A 24,112-nucleotide genomic window follows, 5' to 3' on the forward strand; every position below is an offset into this window, starting at 1 on the left:
CACAATAGACTCAGAAAATAATTATGCTTCCCAATTCATCCCAGAAATGTAGGCAAATATTTAAAACTTACTGTAAAAATAGGTTCCTGCTTATTTTACAGGGTAAACACTGCTGGAAACAGGACTGTGAGGTTTACATTTTATACCTTCAACAATAGTGTCTGCATACATGCAGGGAACAAGGAAAGAACTGCCCCCTAGCTCAAACATCCAGACCCACAGCACAGACATAATCAAAAAGGACATAATCTTTATTTTAAACATAAAAAGAAACATTTTACACGGCATTGTTAGAACTATTCGGTACCTGCATTCCAGAATTGTGCCCAAAACTTTATTTTATAATTTTGAAATTAAAACAAAAGAAAGAAAATATCTTGCCCTTCTGCTGTATGATGTTCAAGGTTGCCCTGGATCGAAATTCCAAGTGCCTGGAGGAATTTACCAGCTTAACCAGGAGACATGGCAATGCAAACAGAGGAAGATCAATGTGAGCCCTTAGGATACTTTGACAATACCACAGGTTGCAGCAGGGAGGATATGGATGCTTGTACTGCACCACAGGCAGCTTACTCTTCTGACACTCTGCAGGTTTAATACACAACCAGATGCACACACACCTCCACTCACACAAACCCTGGTCACACACAAAATAATAATAATAATAATAACAATAAAAAACATGAAAAGTGACCTAGATTTTTTTTTTCCCTTAGAGAGAAGATTCACACTCTATTTTTAAAAAAGGGGATAATACAAAATTGGCACAAGTAGAAGGAAACCTGGGGGCTAGGTCTAGCCCATCAGCTTCTAGCCTTCCAACTACAGCAAATACAGGGTGGGATGGGATGCAGCATTGCCTTCCAAGGGGCTGTCAGCAGTACAAGCTAGTGGCAAAGCTTCCTTCACTTGGAGTGACAAAGTTGGTTTTTATGGGCTGTGGAGGAAGGTCAGCATTAGCTAAGGACACGGGGACCTTTCACTAGAGAAGAAGGGAGCCCTGACCAAAATAACCCTGAGTTTTTTTCCAGCAGGGAGGAAGTGTGCTATATTGTGTGTTTGGGAAGAGCTGGCTCATCCATTCCCTAATTATTGCCCTGCTCATCCATTCCCTAATTATTGCATTACGGTCACGATCCTCTCCCCCTAAAACTTAACCAAGGGCATAGATAGACAAGGAGTCAGTCTGCCAGGACAAAAAGTGACTGATGCTGTGCTTAGAACTTCACCACCACTTCCACCCCTCCCAAGATGCCCCAGTGCCACAACCTTCTGAGAAGAAAGCAGATGTTAATGCAGGAAAGCATCTGCTAGATCAGCCAGCATCCCAAACATCAGAATAGTGTTTCATAACATCCCAGGAAAAAGCAAGATTTCACGACAGTAGAGACAGGAGAGGAAGAAAAATTCTTGCTGTCAAAGTAGTATCTGAGTGAATCCTTTCCTCAACTCCCTTCCTTTGGAAAGCATTGCTACAGATTTCTGGGCTTTCACAGTGGAAGCCGGAGACTGCTTCTGCCCTCTTCTTTAGGAAAGGCAGCTAAGTCTGCCTGCAACAGAGGTCTTTTCAGAGCTCTTCCAGAAAGAAAAACATCAGGCCAGAAAGAAAACTTGCTATGTACCTTCAGGACAAAATCTTTCAGAGGTTCATAGGTCTGGGGGTCCCAGTTTTGGAATACTACATGAAATGTCTTAAATAACAACTTGCAAGCCCCAACTCTGCAAATTAAGGCCATTTTGAAGATGTTTCATACTCATCTTTCAAAAATCCCTGGACACCTCTAAGCATACAGATGTGACTGCATGCATGTTCACACACAGGACACAGAGCAGCCTTCTGGAAAATCCCTTCACATCGGCCTCAGAACAAAGGTCACAATGCAAGACAAAAAAACAATCCACACTAAGAAAACTTAGCACAAAAAGCCTTCATAGGCCAGATACCAGACCTGCAGCTCCCCTGGAATACGCAGTGGGATGAGCTATTAGAGAAGCAGATTGTCTAGGACATAACTAATGTCTAATCAGGCAACAGCACACCACAGCCACTACCGTCCGTGGATGTTCTTCTTTACCACCTTTTAAAAGCCATGGTAAGGATTGAGCCCTGGCCTCACCTCTGCATTTCTCACCCTTCTTGATGCAAGCCAAACCACGGCTGTGACATCAGACTGTGGTGAAGTCCTACTTCCTCGTTGGTTTGTACACAGTATCTTTATTCTGACCCTTATTGCTTAGAACACCAGCCGTGCTGGGAAGACAGAACTGCCTGGCAAAGATGCTGCTCCCTCTCAGGAGCCAGGTCAGTGTATTTGGAAGACCAAAGCAGGAGTTCCATACTATAGCACCGAGGCATAGGTCTCAAGCCCAGGGGGAAAGCCCTGCTGAAAGGCTCATGCTCAAGACCAGGGCCCTTGGAGCCTGAAGGATTCTTGCTGCCCTCTTGGGCTTGCTCTTATTCCTATCCTGAGCTGCACTGCAGCTACTGCAGATCTCAGATTCTGCTCACAGGCTTGAGGGTTACCAGTGAGTGACTGGCAGAAGCAGCACTGAAGTCTGGTCTGTGCATTTGGTAATACATAGTTTATGAGTCTCTAAACATGATCAGTTGGCCAACTGCAGATGAAGACCCCTATTTTCATAGGTCACACCATCACCTGGGGAGCAAGGTGTCCAACCTCCCTGCTGAGGCCAGCAGAAGGCTGAGCCCTGTCCCTAGGTACCACGTGCCCCCCTGCCACAAGCAGAACAGGGTCTCAGGCACGATGTGAGCAGCTGTAGTGGGGAGAAGAGAAGGTGGAAGGGTGTGGGAGAAGGTGGCCATAGGCAGACATCCAACAAATGCTTGTCTGAGAATCAACTCTTCAAGTTAGTTCCTACTCACCATAGCTAAGAGATTTGAGCACTGAAAATAAAAGGTTTAAAAAAAGTGCTTCAAAGACCTCTACCAGGCAAGGTACATGTCAGGATTAACTGCAATCTCTTGGAAAGCCAAGGAAGAGAAGGCATGCTGACAACCATAAAACAATTCTTTGCTGGAACAGCCTTATGATGGCTCCAGTACAGGAACCTTCCCCAGCCTTCAACCCAACACAGAGAAGTCTCTGAGATACCAAGGTGGAAAGAGAAAGGGAACAGGATGGTGTGATGGGGACAGAGGGGAAAGGTAGATTGGTTAATACAGTGAAAGTCTAACACTTACCAGCCTCTTTCCCATTCATCATCCTGCCCACCTTGCCTTCATACAGGGACATCTTTCCAAAACCACGAGGGGGGGAAAAAACCAATGAACCAACAAACAAAACATTAATGAATTTTGTCACAGGGCCCTGCTGAAAGAAGGCTCAACAGTTTGCACATTAGAAGGACATGATCCCTATGCAGAAAGTGCTGCTGGAAAAGGAGAACTCCCAAGTTGCTAAATATGGCCTGATTGTTCTCAGGACATGATGTGTAACAAGGAGAAGCTGAGGTCCAGGCTGAAACCAGAGAGCAAACGCACTGTCTTGTCTGGGCCTGTGAGCAAGTGTCTCAGCACAGTCCAGGAGCCCTGTGAGTCTCTCCTGAAATGCAGTGTGCCCAGCTGGGTGCTCAGTCCATCTCCATCGACATGAGCCGGCGCCGCTCGCGCCGCGTTTCCTGCACCTCCTTCTTGCAGCACCAGCGGGAGCTGCAGTAGCCAATAAGGCAGGATAGGAGTCCAATGGCCGTGGCCAGGCCGATGCCGATCAACAGGGGGTACTTGAAAGCATTCAGAACTGAAAAAGGAAGGCAGAGCCATTAGATATCGCTGAGAAACTCAGACATCCCCTTTATTTCTGCTTGACTGAAAAAGGAGAGAATTCCACATTATTCACTCAGGGACAGATTAATTATTTCAGAAAGAAATTACGCTAATTTTCCTTCTTGATTTTCATCTTCCCAGGTTTGAAAAATTGGTCTTTTAGTCTCTCCCTTTCCTCTTCACCCTAATTCTTCCTCTATAATTTCAAAGCCTTGAAGAGGCTGGAAGCACCAGAAGAGCCCTGGAGTAAGACAGCCAAGTAGAGTTTATTTCAAAAATTATCCTCTCACGCATTTCTCCAAACAAAATATTGGATTGTTTCCCCATCAGAGGAAGAGTGTGGCTGCATTCTTTGTAATTTCCAAAAAGCAAGGAGTGGACTCCTCTGTGCTTTGAATTATTAGAATTACTATATATTTACCCTATCTAATCAACCTTCAAAGCTAGTGCCTAAACAAAAAAAAAAAAAAAAAAAAAAGAGATTTTGAAGTACCTACTGTTCAGTTAAAAGGCAGTAAGAACTGAAAGGGGTTTGGAAAGTACAGTTATAATAGTTATCAGCACAGTGGGGAGAACAAAAGCTTCTTGTTCATTTCAAGTTCATGGAACTTCCAAAAATGACCTCTCCTAGAAATATCAAGAAAGCAACTAGTTCAAAACCCCTCCTGTATTCATTTTACTCCTTAGCTGAATTCTGAGTGCAGTATCTAGTGTGCAACTTCCTGCCCATGAAGTCTAGCAACACTTGCAACTCTGGGTGGAAAGCAGACAAGGCATAAAGTGCAGGGAGCAACATGTCTTGTCATCAGAGAGGGAGGAAAGAGGCAGAGCTCTGATTTTTCTCTTCTCAGCTTTGACACTAACCACAATGTGACTAATTCACACAGCCCATCTGCAAACCAAGGCCTCCTCCAGCAGGCAGCAGAAGGGTTAACACCTGGAGAGAATGCTGTGCCCTTGACTAGAAGATGCCTCAGCTATGGAAAACATCACCAAGAGGTGATCAGGAAAGAAAATGCTCCAGTCTTGTATCTATCAACTGTTTAGGCAGAACAGATTCTTCTCCTCTGAAGAATCTTGAATCAGAAATTGCTGACCATAAAAAAAAAAAAAAAAAAAAAAAGACAAAATCTAATGAGGCACCTTTAAAAGCAGTTATGGGGGATGTTTGCCACAAAAGGACATAATAAGGTGTTAAAACCTAAGTGTTTCAGTGTCTCACCATCCATTTTCACAGAGAGGAAGATGGGTTTGGCTCTGATGTCGGGCTCCCGCTGCCACACGCCCGTGGCAGACCGCACCCAGGGGGTCACCAGGCAGTAGTGGTTCCCGAAGTCGTGGTCCTCGCAGCCGTGCACGCGCAGCCGGAATTCCAGAGGGCTGATCCTCTCCAGGCTCAGCTCGCTGCTCCCGTTCCTCCTGCCCTGGGTCACAATCCCCCTCCTGTCCAGAGAGGCCAGCAAGATGGGCTCTCTGTCCAGGGCAAAGGAGCGCACGGCAAACCAGGAGACATCAAAGGACATGTCATCTGTGTGTGGGGACAAAGAAGAGTTCAGATGTGCTGGTGAGCCCTGAAAAGCATCCACAGTGCCATTTCTCAGCAGAAAGGTTAATTTGTAAGCAGCATGGCCAGCACTGGTCTGACAGCAGAGGGGAAAAAAAAAAAAAAAGAAAACAGAAAGAAAAAGAGACAGTCCCCTGAACATGTCCTTTCTAGGAAGATTCAAGCAGTGAACTGCAATGAAATGCATTGACAGGAAGAATGGAGTTGTACAGAAAGGGTGACTTACCACAGGGATGACACTAAAGTGATTTCTTGCCTTTCTGCCTGCTATTCTGATATTTGTATTAAACTCTGATCTAAGTTTTTACCAAGCAGGCTTAATATCATAAGAAGTTCTACAGTTATACTGCATCTATAGCGAAAGGGAGTGGGAGTGCTAGATATTTGCTAGCAGAGAGTGATTTGCAGTCACTGTCTTCATGAGGGCCTTACACAAGCACTCAAGATCAGAAGGCTCTATCCTGAAGGCCCCTTCCTCACATTTAGATTTTGCCTAAATGAATACATATTCTGCACAGTGCACAAAAAATTAGCTGCAACAGTACAAAACATTCAGGAGCAAAGCCTGACCATGCTGCTTTTATACACTTTTCCCAGAGTTGTGGGTTACTGTGACACATCAGACATGATGCCTTGTGCAAGTTTCACCACCCAAAGACACAGTCTATAATATGGATTTGCAGGAACTTACACTTTTGACACAGCTGCCCCGCAGTCAGAGTCCATCAGCACACCCAGCTCGCTGTGTGTTCATGCAAGGTCCTATTGATCTCATTAGCAAATCTCAGTCCTAAGCCTATTAGGCAGATGTAGCTGAGTATCTACTTTCAAAATCACCACTATTCTTTGCTATCACGAGCCCAGCAACACCTGTCAGAGTCTGAAACCTGGCATGACCCACAGCACAGGCAGGAAAGCCTGCTCACCTGTTTCCTCACAGGTCCTCCTCCCTGGCACATCAGCAAACCCATGGACACAAAGTGGAAACAGAAGTTACTATTTCTGTCCTGAGTTTGGAGTACTGATACAGTGTGTGCACACCTAAGGCAGTCCCAGTGATTCTTGGCAATGTATCAAACCTCCATTTTCTAGTATTGAGAGCTCTGAAAAATACAGTACCAGCAATCTGAAATTTGAAACTGATCTTTTGGCCAAATGAGGTTTTTTTCTCTTAAACTTTTACATTTGACCTCCAGGCTAATGGAAGCCCTAAGCCTGCTGTTGTACTGAAATTGTTTACAGATCTAAGTGAAGATGATTTTTAAGTCTATCAGGCAAGCTAGCACTTTGAAAAAGAAGGGAACTTCCATATTTTAAAGTAAAAGGAAGAAAAGGGACAGTCTCAGCTCTTTTACCTAAAGTATATTATCAGCTGGCCATGTGGGACATTCCTCCTTACTGCAGAAAAAAAGCCAAACAAACCAGTGTTTGAGTATAATTAATTCCTTCCTAAGGTGCACTAGTTTTACACATACCTACAGAAACAAAACAAAAATATGAGAAAGCACACGTTCCTAGGAGAGACAGTGTCTGACCAAACTGTTTTGGGACACCAGCCAGTTTCCTGCCCTGCCTGCCCCAGCCTGGTGCTCTGGGCAATGCACAGACCCTCGGGAGAGCACCTGGCCTGCTCTGCAGCTGGGGCAAGTGTGCCAGCCCTACACAGGGGGGTTCAGCACAGGTCACACGGACCAGCAGCCCTCAGAGCAATCCCTCTTGCCTCTCGTCCTGCAAATGCTACAGGAGTTACTTGGCAAAGCACTTGGACCACTTCCCTTGAAACCAAAGTTAATAAAAATTACCATAAACACATGTTCAGTCAAAGAGACCAAACTTTGACCTCTGCTTTGTGCACTCATCCAAATGTCTATGGGACACAGGGCCTCTGCTGGAGAGAGCTCTGTTTATAGAAACCACTCTTCGTCCCTGCTGTCTGTTTATGCCAAATATAGTAATAGCACTGGTCCACAGGCAGCACGTTGGGAATGACCAATTCCTTCCAAAGATCCAAGACTGACGCTTGCTTTTGTGTTTCCAGGTGCTGTAGGAGCATATGGACACCTTTCAGGCTAAGTGAATTATACTTAACACACCACTGACCTTCCTCAAGCAATAAATTTAGATATTAAAAGATAATAATAATAATCTAATCTTCAGATCCTCAGGCAGCTTTGAAGAATCCCTTCTTTTGCATCTCAGATAATTTGAGGTTCCTGTCCCTTCACATGAGTACAGGCACTTGCTGTCATTTTGAAATATTTGAATCTATCTTCTGTAATTACAACGTGGGACAACATTATTATGCCAACATATTTTATTAGCCAGTATACAGTTTGCAATTAGTGACTCACTACAGACAGTCAGAGGGAGGCTTTGGCTCCGAGCACTCTGTCACTATCCTCCTTGAAATAGCTTAATACAGCAAAGTCATCTGATTCATTTCTCTCCATCTCTGGGTTTCATGCAATAAAAACACAGACAAATATAGCAAAGCCAGGACATAAATCAGGTGCTCTCTAAATATCAGAGATGAACATACCTAGCAGCTCCCAAGTGCTAATAAATATGTAGATTCACTGACATAAAACAGGTCACACACTAGGCATCTGCCTCATTCCACACACCTTGCATCGATGTTGACGAGCCACTCTCAATTTTTGACCCAAATGTACAAAAACTCCACTTCAAGAACCACGCTCCCACTCAACAAAGGTTTCTTTTCCTGGCTCTGTCTGTGCCACAGTTAGTAGTGTGGAACACCTGGCCAAGCTGCCCCACAGTGAAGCGTCACATCCCAGTGCCCACAAGGCCATCAAGGACCTCAGTGCCACCAGGACATGCACCCTCTAAAGGAACAGAGAGCACTGGGAGCTGCCCTTGAGAGCTCTGGGAGCAGAGTTAGCAGTGCTGCTGTGCTTCCTCCCCTCCTCAGCCAGTGAGGATCATCAACATGTAAAGCACATCTTTAGGCACATTTCGATTTGACACACAGGGCTAAGCTGTCTGGGTCTTAGCTACTTCCCTGACCAATCACCCCTCAAAAGAGGGAATCCTATTTCTAGACCAGCTTCTTAGGAACCATACACTTCCACTGCTTAGAATGGAGCTCTCTCAGCATCCTGTTACAGTGTTGAATCACAATTTTGAGACCCTTTTTGTTTACTACATTTAAATGAGGTTGAATAGGGCTTCCTAGAGAGCTGAGCAAACCACTTCAAGCCATATAAGGGGTAAACAAGCTGGTTTTGTTAAATTCTCCAGAGTGCCCATTGGGTCTGGCTGGAGCAGATAAAAAAACCCCACATCTCCTTTCAGACACAGTAAGTAATACTTTTAAATCCCTAAGCACACAGCCCAAGAATGGGTGATCTGGGAAGTCTAGAGAGATCATTTGTGAAAATGTGTATTCAACAGAAGTATCAGAAGCAGCTTTTATATCTTCAGGGCACAGAAGAACTACTATTCCCCACTGACACACACACATATTCCCCTCGTACCAATTCAAAACACCAACCACTGCTGCCAAAGCAAAGGAGCACTTCTTTAGAGGAGCAGTTGCTGCCATGTACTGGGCTTAGTAACACACACTCGATTTCAGCAGGGTCTCAAAGAAGCAGAGGAAATTAAAGCATGTAGCAGTCACGCCAAAACCTTTTCTACCCTTTGAAAATTTCCCACAGGGTGGATACACACAAACACACACTGAAAGCATTGTGAGCTGCCTCCACCAGAAAAAGGTTCAAACCATAAGTGATACCTCTAGAATAAAAAATAAAAAAAAAGGATCAATCTAACTAACAAATGGCACTGACAAACATAACTGGTCATTTAGCTTTTCTTCAGCTCCTTGGAAGTACTTTATTTTTCTAACTGTGCATACAGAGAGGGAGAAGAGGTGGCCCCTGACACCAATGTACTACAGGAGGCATACATACTAATGCACATGCATGCCTGCAAAGTTGAGTGTGCACAAGAGCAGAGCTGGCTGGCATACCAAATACATCCAAAGGATGTGCATCTAACAGGATATCTTAGGAAACATCCTGCTCCTCCTCTGCTCACAGGGGATCCCACACCACAGCCCTGCAGCAGGTCTGACACAAGAAGCACAGATGGCCTTGAAAGCCGCCACACCCCTCAGAAAGGAGTCAAATGCATTTGCTCTTTTCTCCTTTCTCATCACATTCCCAAATGGAATGACCATGTCTGTACTGCAGTCATCTGTTTTCTTCCAGAAGATGCTGATAACTCTTGCCTTGTTTCTCTAAATGCCAGGTGTAGGCTTTCCCTAACAGCGTGCCTCATGTCCCCAGTGGGATGAGACAGCCCTGTATTTTCACAGTCTGTCTAACATTTGGCACTAATTTAAAAAGCAAGTCCTCCATTCCAATTGTGAATTAAATTGTGATACTGACACAGCATAAAGACAGATCAGAAATGGGACACAGAGGAATAAGGCTACCAGTAAGGAACTACATGTTTGCTACCATACAAGCCCTCAATCCCTTCCTCTAACCTGCTCCATTAGCCCCCTCCAGCTCCCAAGGCCAGGAAGGGAGATGGATGAGGAAAGTCTGCACACCCTGCATTAATTCCAGCTGTTCCCTACAGTTCTTCTGCCAGCCTCATCCAGAGGACCAGCAAGGACTGTGTGTTTCATCACACAGCATGACTGGTTAGGCCCCAAATCCTGCTCATCCTGCAACTGGAGGCTCAGAGCATGGACTGAAAAGTCCCCTCAAAGCCTGCCACAATGCCACATTTTACTCCACTCTAGGTTTACTTGTCTGTGCCTCATCTGCCCCATTACAAATTGAAAAAAAAAGAAACCAAACAAACCACTAACATGAAAGAAAGAAGATAAAAAAACACCACAGAGGTCTGCCATGTCGAAGATGACATTACCCAGCTATGGAACAGATTACAGTGCTGACATTTAAGACTCTGCTCTGGTTGCCCATGACTGCTGGAAACAGCATCATCTCCAGCTCCAGGGATCATCTATCAATTCAACAGACACCCACAAACCCTTGTGAAGTTGCCAAGTTAAAACTTAACTGTGCTGCTATGAGCAGCTCCCTAAAAGGCGACACCTTTTTACTTCAACCTTTTTGATTATCCTTATACTGTCCGTGTTCCTCCCAATCTTGAGGTACCAAATACACATAAAACCATCCCAAACCCAACTGTGAAGCTCTTACAGGAGAGCCCCACTGCTACTAAGTGGCCTCTTTTCACAGCATGGTTGAGGCTGGAAGGGACCACTGGAGGTCATCTGGTCCAACCTCCCTGCTCAGGAGTTATCCTCAAGCACACGACACGGGATTCTGTCCTGAGGGCTTTTGAATCTCTCCAGAGAAGGAGCCTCCACAACATCTCTGGGCACCCTGTTCCAGTGTGTGGTCACCCTCACAGTAAAGAAGCTCCTCCTCATATTCAGGTGGAACTTGTTGTGTTCCAGTTTTCAAGTTTTAAGTGAGTCAGGGATGCTGAGGCCTCTTTCACAAGGCTACGCTGAGCTCATTTAGGCTGTCGAGCACCAGCAGAAGCAGCAGCTGCTCCCTGTCAGCAATTATTGCTTTGGAAAGGAAGGCAGCTGCTCTGAGTACTGCCTCACAACAATACCTCTAAGAGCTTGAGCACACCTCAACGTGCAAGAGGCTTCCTGCTGAGCAGAAGCCACAGCACAGGCTGAGGTAGATGCACAGGCACACGTTGCTGCTTGCTGTGCCCAATATCCCAGGCCGTGAGTCTTTTGACAGCAATAAAGTTTACTCAGCTTTTCCTCCCTACCAAGCATTTCAATAATACAATCTACAGACTTCTATCATTTTTTCACAGGCAGCACACGACTGTAATCTGGCAAATTGCTTCCCTGCCACGCTCAGATTTAATGTAGAACAGACATCTTGTAATTTCAAAGTGATGGGCCTTTACTAAGCCTGGTACCTCATCTCATCAGCCACTACATCATAAGTAATATTTTCTGCACAGCACCTCTTTTGTAGTGGTTTATGTGTAGGCTTTTAAGTTTGGCATAAATCATGACAACTTTATATTTAGATATATTCACATATATTTATATTTACATATATATTAGTAGATTTATTTTAAAGAGATGCTTATATCCATATACATAATGACTCAACTGACTCCAAACCCAAATTTTGGGTATAAGAAAGAGAGCTACTCTCACAGCATTTTGATGAAAAGCAGCTCAGACAATGCTTGGCAAGCAGCTAGGTTTTGAGCAATTCTCTGAACTTTTCAGCTCTCCATAAAAATTTGCTTTTGTGTCTGCTACTCTTCCCACAGGAACTAGGTACTGTATTTCTTTCTTCCACATAAAAAAAGGATGCTCAACTCTGAAGGCAATGAACATTCATTTTGGCATTTAGGCTGCAGCAGTCAATTATTATGATTTTTAGATTTACTTTAAGCCTTAAATTCACTCTGAAGTGAGAAGCTGACTGGCCAGGAGTCTAGGATTTCTTTACAGATGACCATTTTCTTCTAAATGGTTTAGCCAATGGAACTCCTTTCCATTTAAAGGGAATAGGAATAGTTTTCATGGCCCATCTGATGGCTGCAGGTTGAGATTACCTGCAATGGGGTCAGTTGGTGGGGACAGCAGAGGGGGATTTGATGGTAAGAACACTTTTTCCCTCTCCCCTCAGGAGGGGAAAAAAACACTTGCTTTAAATTGAGCTGTGTAAAAGCAAGCATACTATCCTGCTTTTGTCTAGTTCTACAGAACTGTTGGTTCTCAGCTCTCCAGCCTCACTCCAAGGACATAGGGCTGTCGCTTCTGAAGGCAAATGAGTTACGGGTGAAATAATGTTGCTGAAATACCTGGCTCGAGTGGCATTCCTTCCATTGTGACGATGCACAGCAAATCTGCCACCTCACCCTGGTAAATCGTTGGGCTGTCAGAGTGCACCGAGACATTGAACACAGGACCTAGAAAAGAGTAACCACAATTATTCATGCAATTATTCATGACAAGCTTTACTGCACTGTCCAACACCTTTCTTGCACATTTTTGAAGTATCCTCCCCTAGTTTGTGGAGACAGAGCTCTGAAGTAGGGACAAGCAGCCATTAAAGTTTGTTGTAAAATAGTTTTTCATTTTTAGCCATTTAATTCTGTACTAAGACAAAGTACCTAAACCATCAGACCTTTCACCCAACACAGAGGCTGCTGCCCAAATCTGCCTTCTGCTCTCCAGCACAAAAGCAGCTGGTCTTCCACTAGTGACTCCTTTAAGAGCATGGGAGTTCAGATCTTCAGGCTAATCTAGAATGGATCTCTTTGTTGAGGCTGTCAATAAGAATTCAAGTTAAAGCAAAACAGTATCTTAACAATACCAATGGTTCTACACTGGAACAGACAATACAAGAAGTGCATCTGATAATACTTTTCTGTGGGTTTTCCTTCAGGCTCTGCCACAGATAGCTTCTTCTGAAGATGTCTCAAAGCCCAAGGGTACAGTAACTCCTTCAGCTGCAAAGTGGTGATGATATCAATGAAAACCATTAGGCTGTTTTGAAATACTCAGATACCATGACAACACTGTGATGTTTTAAAAGACTTCTGACATACATAGGTTAAAATCCCCAAAACTTCTCCAAATTTTGACAACAGCTGCATCTCTAGTGCAAAAGTAACAAAATCACAACTCCTCAGATATGCCAGCACTGTTAATGCTCTCTATTTCACAGGGCAGCAACTGAAGAATGTAACAAAATACCTCTGTGACTTCTCTTACTAACCAAGGAGTGAACAGAAGGAAAGCTGATCCCAACAGTGACCCCCAGAATGACTTTGGGGGACAGAGCCAGGGAAGCAAAGAAGAAACCTGTGACTCAGTTAAGAAGTAACCCTTTTGACACTCCCTAGACTGCCATGATTACCTGGCTCACCTACTTCTGGCACAGCAGCAGCAACAACAAGCAGAGAAGGGTGGCTTGGGAGGAAAGAAAAAGCTGTTTATTTCCTCTCCTCCACTCTTAGCTGCTACTCTTTTAGTACAAGAACCCTAAATTTCAAATCCCCTGAAGATCAGTGGCAAACAATGCTTTTAACGAAGAACACTTCAGGAAATCATCCAAAAAAACCACTTGTGCCTTGCCCTCTCAACATGTTTCTACACTGATAGCTCACCACATGGCACAGACAACATGATTCCCAAACTGAGGTTCTGGAAAGAAACTTGGATGTATCGTGAAGCTAGAGCTATAATTTTTGGTGCAACTTTTCTAGACTACAAGGGCCTGGCTTGTTTTGGTCAACAGAAAACACACAGCACGCTAAGAAATTAATTCCAACTACAGTGCAATAATTACTTCTCCAGCTTTCAAAATCCCCTCTCCCCCAGTTTCCACCAGCCCTCTCCTCTGCCCCAGAAGCAGCTGCACTTTTGTACACAAGGGTAGTATGCAGACATACAATCTGAGAGTTTGACACCCATTTTGAAACTAGAAGATCTTTCTTAAAATTAACACTGCAAATTACCCCCCCAAACAAGGATAAAAGGGTGGTAGAGATGCAATAGAGGCTATACATGGATTACCAACCAAGACTCCTACATGTTTATGCTAGAACACATTTAAGGAAACAAGAGACCCAGAATACTGAGATCAGCTGCTCAGGTAGTGACTGCACAAGCAGGCTGCAGCCCCAACTTAAGCTCAGCATGATGGGATCCTTTTCCTAGGAGATGAACAGAGATTACTCTGAATGCTTCCTCAGCATCTGTCTCAACTGGTTTTGTGTGAATTCAATTTGTTTCCTGACATTCACACGCGCACACCAAACTATATTCCCCTAGCAGCCTATTTGATTATTTGATAAATCAAGACATTTCCATCCTCTTGCTCAGAGTTGGGCAGACAGAAGTTCCAGGTCCTGGGGATTAAAGGCAGCATGGATCAGGGCACTCCAGCCAACTAAAAGCAGAAAAATCTCAAGCTGTGTGTGAACTGTCAGAGAAAAGAAATAAAGAGACTGTCAAAATCTGCTGGGAATGTCCCTGCATTCCCAGCACAGTCCCTCTGCTGCACCGATCAAAGGCAGAACAGCACCATAATAATCCTGGTACTGTCCATAGCTCAGAGTCTATCCTCAGTCCATCCTGCAGCAGGTGAGGTAACATCACATCAGGAATGCAGGACATGCCCTGCTCCAGCAGACAGGCTGGATGCTGGGAGGAGCTGAGCAAGAGAGATGAACTGCATGGCTCCAACTCTGTCAGGCTAAGGATGGGCCACCTTACCCCTGCCCTGGCAGGTTAAACAAGAGGGCACATCGACTTTTCAGGCCTTATTTCTAGGCTGAAAGTCCAGGTACCTTCTGCATTGAACAGACACTGCCTTCAAACTCCACTGATGTGGAGCAGAGTCAAACCAACAAACCACTGATATGGAGCAGAGTCGGAGCAGAATCAGAGCATTCCTGGCCACTGGATGTCACAAGGGTAAAAGCTGAGCTTTCCTGGCTCACTCAGCCAGGAAAGGCTGTGAATCATGGAAATGCAGCATTCCCAAAACACTCCTCAGTTTGGGTCACCAAGCACTTCTCCGCTGGGAGAGCCAAAGCTTCTCAGGCATGAAGGCTCCAAGGCATCAGCTGCATTGGCATTTCAGGATTGTGCTTTCCCTTGGTAAGGCACAAAAAGTTCTTTCCCTTCAGGTATTTCCCTAGCAGGTAACATCTCTTGCAAATTACCTTTTCTACCTCCAGGGAGAAATCACTGTCCTGCGCTAGAACTGGATATCAATACTCAAGAGGTGTGTTGGGGGTTGTGTTCTTCCCTCTTCAGCTGAAGAGGGAAAACAACATTTAATTATTTATTAAAACCTAAGCAAGATTAATTGCAGTGAAAGTTCTTCAGTTCAGTCTTGAAAACTGTGTGGCTGCAACTTCCTAGGGTTATATATTCTTTAGTTGTATCTCAGGTCTTCTGCCCACATAACCCATGCCCTGGGCCCCAGGCTGCCCTCAGGCATGAAAGGACAGAATAAATCACCTTCAGAGATTTATTGCCTCCCTTAAAAAAATGGGGCACTGAGTGCCCCATTCCCCCACCCAGTGTTCAAGAGGCTCTGGATCTGGACCATGCCAAGCAAGGCTCAGAACACAAAACTCAAGTACACTTCTCTCGTTTTTGCCCTCAAAGATAAAACAAACAAATAAAACAAAAAACCCCAAAACAAAAAAACAAAACAAAAAAAAAAAAAGAAAACCCAAAAAAACCAAACAAAAAACCACCCAAAAAAGAGGCCAAACATCTCAGTGCCAAGGTTACAGATACAGGCATTGGTAAAACAGGCAGCTCCCAGCAGACACTGATGACACTGGCTCAGGGTCTCAGCTCCGTCACGCTCAAGCACTTGCAGTGTCACTGGGAGGGTTGGGGAGGTGACAGCAACTCTCTCCTTCAGTGAGATATGAGTTCATGCTACATTAACGCCGAGAAAAACAGAACTCTGCAGATAACAGATGATGTGGCTTTGGCCATCTTTGCCACCTGCATTTAACAGTTTGAAATACTGTAATTGGCACCTACTGGTCACTTGGGAGAATAAACAAACCAGAGTTTAGTTTCAATTGCAGGGCTGACAGATCAAGCATGACCTGTAAAACTCATCAAGAACAAGGCAAAGTTAAATGCTGAAAAGCTGTTCATGAGCTTGAAAGCTGAGAAATAACTGGATTTTAATAACTTCAGATTTGAAGATAAGTGTCATTCCTTCAGATAATTTGGAAGCTAAAGAGCACAGATTTACAACACAAACCAGCACTCCCAATTCTAAGAGGTAAGCATCATAAATTGCCATGTTCTGCTGAGAACTTTGATTTAAAATAAGCCAAAATATCTGCTCCTCACTATAAATAAGGCCTTATGTAAGCTTAGATAAAACACCTAAAAGAAGTTTTCTTCTTTATAAAGTAATAACAATTTTATATTAAAAAGCATCTGCAGTCAGGATGGTAAGAGTTTTCAGAGCATTTCTTGACTCCTGAACACTTGAAAAACACTACACAACTTTAAACAGAAAGTTTAGAAATTGACAGACTTTAAACAGAAAGTGAAGAAATTGAGGTCAGAAGTTTACTAGTACAAACCCAGAAGTGCTTTAGAAACCAGGTTCCAGAATCAGGATTTCTTCAGTGTACTTTTCTCTGAATGCTCCCTTTTATAATAGATCTCAATGCTCAAACTGTTGATTTCATGTCACCAGGAAGGTAACTCCAGGAGCCAGACACTATATTGATACAGTTTTCAGCTAAAAAGTGCTATGCTAATTCTTCTACACATAAAAATGAAAGGAAAAAGTATTGTTGAATATTTTGTGCTCAATCAGATTCACACTGAAGGGGCTGCAGGGTGGAAACAAGGAGTTCAAGTTGATCGAGGTAATTTACTCAACTTAAGCATTGAGACAAATTCTGAGCCCTCTTTACCTGATGTCACCCCACTTTCTCCCTGCTTTCCTTCCCTGCTCAGTAATCTGAATACTTTAAATCTGCAAGAAAAATGGGAAAATAAAAGAGAATAACCAAAAGCCAGTTAAAATCCAGTCTGCAACAGAAGAGGCCCTAATTATCTAGGGTCCTAGGTGATGTTTTGTCTTCTTTGATTATCATTTTACCCTGCACTTCTCTGCAGAAACAAGGTACAGTCTCCCCCCAGACACGAGCTACCTTCATTTCCCAGCCAAGTAGAGAAGAGAAAGGTCAAGTAATCTGATGACAACAGAGACCTGGGGCAGGCTGCTCCCCTCAAGAAGCCCATGCCCAGGCTATTACTGACCAGGGACTGGAATTCCAGCACACAGTTACCCTGCTTCTAATCAGACAGCACCACAGACCACAACGGGGAAAACAACTGATGCAACCCACGAGCTCTGCATCGTCCAAAATATTACTCATCTCTGCCCTGGCACCAAATCCTTCACTCTTCAACTGAGAATTCCATGATCTGCTTTTCTCCAGATAATAAGTTTCTTCACCTTCACTTTTCCAGACCCCTGCCCTTTCCCAGTTTCTTCGTGAAGCCGTTCCCTAACAAGCTTTGCCCCAAGCCTCATAATGGCCGTTACTGGAAGAAGCCCTCAGTAGTTAAGTCTGTGGTTTCTACTTCCAGCTACAAATTAATGCACACAGGCACAAAGGCACACAATGACAAAGCACGTTCCTGCCCATTAAGAGTGGCTGGAAAATACCAGCCTTTCTTGCCAAAGAGTTTCTGCTGCGCTGCTTTTCATTCATTTCCGTGATTAAGCTTTCTTTCCTCTAAGAATCTTTCTATTCGCCCTTCTTGAAATTGAGTATCTCTCGGGGTCATTGCAGGGCATCATTTCATTTTAATTGCAAGCTCAACATCAATACTCAGCTCATATTTCAGCAGCTCTTGGTTTATCTCAGCTTCTTCCAAAGTGAACGATAATACATTGCTGTGCAATGAGCTCACATGCAGATGTAATCCAGAGTTGAAGATTTCATTGAGATATTTCCCTTACAAGTTCTCTTTTATTTTTGCCTCTCCAGAACTTTCTACCCTCTGCTGAACGGCACAGAGCAGAGACAGCTCAGAGCACAGCCAAGCTCCAAATGGATCTCTCACATAACACACTTCTCAGCATGAGATTAAAAGCTTCCTTCTCCCTGCTTCCTTCAAGGGAAAGGAAAATAAGTCACTTGTGTGGAAATCCTTGAGAGTGTGTAGTGGGCAAACACATTCTAAACACCAACCTGGGTTGCCCAATTCATGGTGAAAGGGTTTGAAGATTAAAGGACAGATGCCAACACAGAGTTTATGAAGCTGTCTTCATACACTGGCTTGAGAAGAACACAAGGGACAGAAGACTGGTGTGTTCCAGGCTGAAAGGAAGGATCTCTACACATGCATCAACAAATAGCTCAGGAGGAGAGAGGATGCACTGGAGTAGAAAATGTGCAATGAAATTAAGAGAACATTTCAAGACAGGCACTGGCAGCTGCTCTTGTTCCTCACATCACCGGGCAACCTTTTAAAAAAGACATGGCAGAACCTCTCTGTCCTACACTGGGAAGATAAACAAAAAGCACTGAGGAATATTAAATTCTTCACATGGGACAGCTTTCCCTGCCCACCAGATAAGCTTATTTTGCTTACAGCAGCTGGACATACAGAAGGCATTCGTTTTATGAAACTGGTCTAGTGATCCATGTTATCCATGAGGTCATACCAGAAGATTCACAAGATCCTCTCTGGTCTTAAAATATATCCAGCAGAGAACAATCTGCCATTGACTGAATATTTGAAAACTAATGGCCTAGTAGGCTCCTCCTTACCACCACACTCCCCCACCCTCACCTCCAGTTCATATGGCCCAGTGGACAAAATCCACATTTCCTTTTTTTTTAGTTCAGGGTGTTTCAAACAAATGCCTTTACATTAACATTTCAGATCATTACCAAATTGAATAAATATGCCCCTCTGCAACAGCAAGTGGAGAAAGGAGAGAGGAGATCTCTGTCTGCAGCCAGCAAGTTCTGCCCTGAATGGAAAGAATCTGAGCAAGACATTTTCCACAGATGTTCATGGAACAACATTTCAGAGCACTGCCACATTTCAAGCCCATTGTGGCAGGAAACACTGAAGTTTCACATGTGCAGTCCCCAGCTCACATATGAAAAGCTCACAGGCCTCTGCCCCTCAGAGAGATCACATGGCACAATGTGTATGCACGCTTAAAAACTCCTCTTTGAAACATCACTCAGCTCGGAGAGATCTGGGAGTGAGTCAAATGAGAGAGAAGGATTTCCAGTCCCAGCAAGCCTCACCATCCCCCATCAAAGGGGAATCAATAAAAACAACTGAGAAAGAAATTCCCCCTAGGACTAAAAGCTTCACGTAAAACCCTTTAAGGGCTTCCTTTTGCTGAAAATGCTGCTTCCTTATTGATCCCCTCCCCACTCCAACAGCCATGATGGAAGCTGAAAATGCTGCCCAGGCCCAAGATTTCAAAGTTTGGAGGAGACTGCAATACATCCTATTTTTCAAAATTACACTGCTGTATATATTCCCTCCAGCAGTTATAGATAAGTTGTCTTTCTGTTACACTTTGAGAAATCAGTGCAATTGACTCCTTAACAGTTTTCCTACCAGGGACAAACACTCATAAAAGATACCACACCCCACCCTCCCTACAACTCAGGATTTAGCACACTGGTGCTCCCCAGGTTTTGTTTTGTTTTGCTTTCCCAGTTGCCTGGAAAGCTGCATGCCCCTCTTTTTTCCTGCACGTTTCCTGTTAGTATCTTCCCTCCAATTTTGAGGAAATTTTCCCAACAAATAACTAGCTCCCTCAGCAGTTCTGCCTTTCACCATGCCCATTAGGGAAATTCTGGCACCAACTTATTTTTTCTGAAGAACAAGTTTGACAGCTGCTTGTGCCACAGGATGCAAGAGAAGGGTGTGATATCTGAGCTGTGCTTTCATAGCTCCTCCACAGCTTTGCCATTTACCTCTGGCTCCCTGACTCAGTCTGCATCAAAGACAGGAGGTTTCAGCACACAAAACCAAAGTAACACACCCACAAAACATCTTCTGTCTTGTATACTTAATTCCAGATGATTTCCCAAATAATAATTCCACAGTTAGTCCATTCTAACTGTGCTCATCACATGTTCTCCTTGTGCCCAGAGGTGAATATTCAGCAGGGATATCTGAGTAACAACTGAAGGACACAAAGTTCATCCAACAATTAAAGAAAATTGCAGGTATTTCAAAACAGATTTTGCTACATGCCAAGATTATTTTGGGAAATAGCACTGCAGCAAATTCTGCCTGGGATCTCATTTCTTTCTTCATTCTTTTGTAAAGAATGAAAGGCTGACAGGGCTTCAGGACCATGCCTCCCCCTGCTCCAGCCCTGCTACTGGAATTCACACATTCCCAGGGCACTTCTACACGCTGCCTCCCTTTCTTCACTCCACGCTCCAGAAATCCTATCTGGGTGGAGGGGTTGGGAGGAGAGGCTGGCAGCAAAGAGAAGTCAAGACTACAACACGCACGCTTCCCTCCCTCGCATTGCTCGCAGGTTTCCCTCTGAACCCTGGGTGTCAAAGCATCCCAACAAACTCTCTGGATGGGAGTTCAAAGTGACACAGGACCAGCAATATTGGGAGAGGCACAAACCACCACTTTTGTGCAGGAAAGCCTCCGCATAGGAGCTTGGAGGGGCAGGGTGGGGTTTTGTGCAGATTTCATTCTTGCTGGTTTCTTTTATCACTCCCTTTGCAAATACTACTCTCCCACTGTGTCTGACCCAGATATGAAGAGTAATAAGGCTAAAACTGCAGCCCACTAAACCATCTTGAGAAATTACCTAAAACTGAAAGAAGCTGAGTCAATGTCCTCTGTCTGGCCAGCTTAGATCAAATCTACATCTCAAAGCTTCCTACGAAGCGATGTCTTCATTGCCAGGCTGTCCTCCTACGATCAGCCCTTGTCCTTTTCCCAGTGTGCTATATAAGCAAGTTCAGATCTTAGGAACCACATCATCTAGAATAATTACCTTAGCTGTGGATGCAGCTGAGAAGTCAGGCTGCTCTTGCCTAGACACAGACACATCTCCTAAATAGGCTACAGCCTGTTACTACCAGCAGAATATGAGCATGAAAGCCCCATCAGCTCAAAACCCCACCAGCTTGGTTTATCAAGTCATGAGAGAAGCCCTTCACTCATATGCGCACCAGTGTTATAAAAACAGCTCCCACTGCACTTCCCAACAATATAACATGACAGAAGTCAGAGTTAATATGCATCTCTGATGATCCAAATCAATGCCATCCATCTCTCCCTCCCTCCAACATATTATCAGGACAGGCACGTTTCTATAGAAAAGTCTCAACAGGCAGGCTTAGTTACAGCTGAAGGTAAGGGTTTCAGCAAGCAATTGAGGAGCAGGATGTCCTTCTGGGTACTGAAATCCCTCCCAATTTGTGGAGCTCTGTAGCTCAGCCGCGAGGGACCTCTAAGGTTTTGCAGCAGCAGGATACACTTACTGAGATGGCTGAAATGTTACCCTGACCTGGCCATTTTCTGCAATTACATCAACAGCGAGGTGTGCTCAGGAAATTTAATGCTATGCTAATAGAGTCTGTTTTGGAACAGAAATCCAGTTTATATTAATGCTCTTCCAGAGCAGCCGCTACTAACAATCTAGTGATACAGCTGGCAAATGCAGCAGCAGTTGCTCCATACTGAGAATGAGCTCTGAGCCTGCAGGACCATAAAAGCTGCATTAGTAGAGAAAAACCCAGGGGTTATGATTACAGCCAATTCATTAAACATCTTTCTGTAAACAATCAATAGCACAAAGGACACAAGTACCACCAAAGAAGACAAGCACAGCTCTCAGCCATCATACCATTTGTTCCAAAGAGTAGATATTTCTGAGACACAGGGAAATCAATGGGAAGGCGTCACAGAATTCCCTCTCTCTCTGGCTTAGACACACGGCTGCCAGGTTCTGTACCAACCTGATGTCTGGAAGTCTATCTGGATAGGGTTGGACAAGCCATTGACCGCTTCACGCCACATGCCCCCGCCACCCGGAGACCAGGCGGTCACCACGCAGCGGTACAGCCCGGCGTCCGAGATCTGGGTCTGGTACATCCTGTAGCGGAACTCGTTCTCCTGCACCTTCTCCAGGACCACCCCATCCACGCGGGTCTGGTCCGTCCAGTCCTCCAGCCGCACCACCGAGTCCTGGTTCAAGGAGATGATGCGAGTGGTCCCGTTGGGACTCGACTGGTCCGTCAGGGGCTTCTCGGCGGTGATGAGGACGGAGTAGCGCGGCGTCTTGATGTTCTTGGAGGACACTTTGCACGTCATCTCAAAGGTGTGGCCTGCTACAAAGAATGGCTTCAATTTCACCGCCTCCACTGTGAGCGTGTAATCTGAAGAGGGAAGGAAATAAAGCGGCAAGAGAGGGTTAACAAACAGGCTCGGGTATTTCTGCAGCACCACTTCAACCTAGAAGGTCACAGACAGGCAAAGTTTCTTTTTTGGAGGAACAAATCTCAGCGCATTTATCTGAACACGTGGACAGCCCAGAATGCTACTCAACAGTGCACACACACACAAGTACACAACAGTTTGGGTCAAGATGCACAAATTCAAACAAACACCAAATACTGAACAAATAGAATACACAGCTTGCCACAAGACAGGATCTCCAGGATTGCTTTATTCAAGAATAAAGATATTAGACAAGATTCATGTGACTGTGTTCAAAGGGGTCTTAGGATGAGGGAAGAGACGAGGATCTGACTCCATGTTTCAGAAGGCTTGATTTATTATTTTATGATATATATTATATTAAAACTATACTAAAAGAATAGAAGAAAGGATTTCATCAGAAGGCTGGCTAAGAATAGAATAAGAAAGAATGATAACAAAGCCTTGTGGCTCAGACTCTGTGTCCGAGCCAGCTGGGCTGTGACTGGCCATTAATCAGAAACAACCAACATGGGCCAATCAAAGATCCAGCTGTTGCATTCCACAGCAGCAGATAACCAATGTTTACATTTTGTTCCTGAGGCCTCTCAGCTTCTGAGGAGGAAAAATCCTAAGGAAAGGATTTTTCATAAAAGATGTCTGTGACAGATTCAGTCCCAGTTTTATACTGGCGCTGGAAGAGCACCCTCAGTGCCGGGGTAATAAGGGCACTGCTGAAATACTCATGACTAATGACAAAAGCTGCCACTTGCTAAATTGGCAGCACTTAGCGTAGCATCTTTTATTTCCCTTGAAAATCCACCCTAACGGCATTCCTAACGGCAATCCAGACACATTCAGCTGAAATACGTGACAAAAGTTGGTGTAACAGACGTCTCCACCCCAGGCACCCCCATACAGATTTACACACACCTCTGCCTCCGTGTCAGTCTTTCCTCCCCTTGCTTCTCATACATTTACTTGCATACAAGCCTACCAGAAGTCTTGACATTTCCTATTCGACATCAAGAATTCCAGCAACACTTACTGCTTAGTTTCCTTCCATTCTCTACTGTCTCCTCAATCCCAAGAATCCCTTAATTACAGGGTTTGGGAAAATTATACATGTCAGAGCACAGCTCCAAGACACACAAAATACAACCTCACAGTGAGAAACAGAGAAAATGAGGAGTGACTGAAATCAGAATCAGATAAAAGGAAAGGGAGTTGCTAGTTTCCTGGCATTGTGATGAAAAGACACCCTGTACATCGTGGTTCTTCTTAAGGAAGGCGGGGGCTGTGGCAGAATACACAGAAGTAACCATCTTGCAAAAATACAGCCAATCCAACTCTCTGGACTTACTTTGCTGCACCATATTCTCCCTTCCCTCCTTTATTTAAAAAAAAAAGTGTAGACCTGTTAAAGAACTCCACAGAACCGTTTTATGCAAGACAAAACTTCTCAGGAACATGGAAATAAGCAATGGTGAGATTGAAACATATTTCCCAAAACTGAACTTAAATGCAGTAATATTTATGTCCTCCCCACAAGAGCAACAAGATACTTGTCAAGATTACATTTTGCAGTGTTTTGCCTTCAAGCAGCAGTTTTCACAATGAGTAAACACAGCCCACAAGATGAGAAGCCCGGTATGACAACTTTAAATCAGTACTGTATAAAGCAGATCACAGTACAAAGCTATATAAAGAAACAGCAGGAGCAGTGAAGGCTGAGATGCTTCTAGTGGTCTAGCTGAGCACAGAATTATTT

General features: G+C 44.3%; 1 protein-coding gene across 2 annotated transcripts in view; it reads right to left on the reverse strand.

Moving 5' to 3' along the window:
* Window positions 1-230: 230 nt before the first annotated feature.
* Window positions 231-24,112, reverse strand: part of PTGFRN (prostaglandin F2 receptor inhibitor) — a 67,630-nt gene continuing 43,748 nt past the window's right edge. For both annotated transcript variants that reach the window (XM_071433748.1, XM_071433750.1), the window contains 4 exons: window positions 21,882-22,301; window positions 12,201-12,308; window positions 5,007-5,312; window positions 231-3,758 (listed from right to left, as the gene is read on the reverse strand). In XM_071433748.1, the coding sequence (XP_071289849.1) occupies window positions 3,592-3,758; window positions 5,007-5,312; window positions 12,201-12,308; window positions 21,882-22,301 (1,001 nt within the window). In that variant the 3' untranslated portion in view covers window positions 231-3,591. The remainder of the gene's footprint in view (window positions 3,759-5,006; window positions 5,313-12,200; window positions 12,309-21,881; window positions 22,302-24,112) is intronic.

Source organism: Agelaius tricolor, unplaced genomic scaffold (assembly GCF_023055355.1).
Source record: "Agelaius tricolor isolate 1412-34295 unplaced genomic scaffold, bAgeTri1.0.p SCAF_9, whole genome shotgun sequence".
Classification (NCBI taxonomy): domain Eukaryota; kingdom Metazoa; phylum Chordata; class Aves; order Passeriformes; family Icteridae; genus Agelaius; species Agelaius tricolor.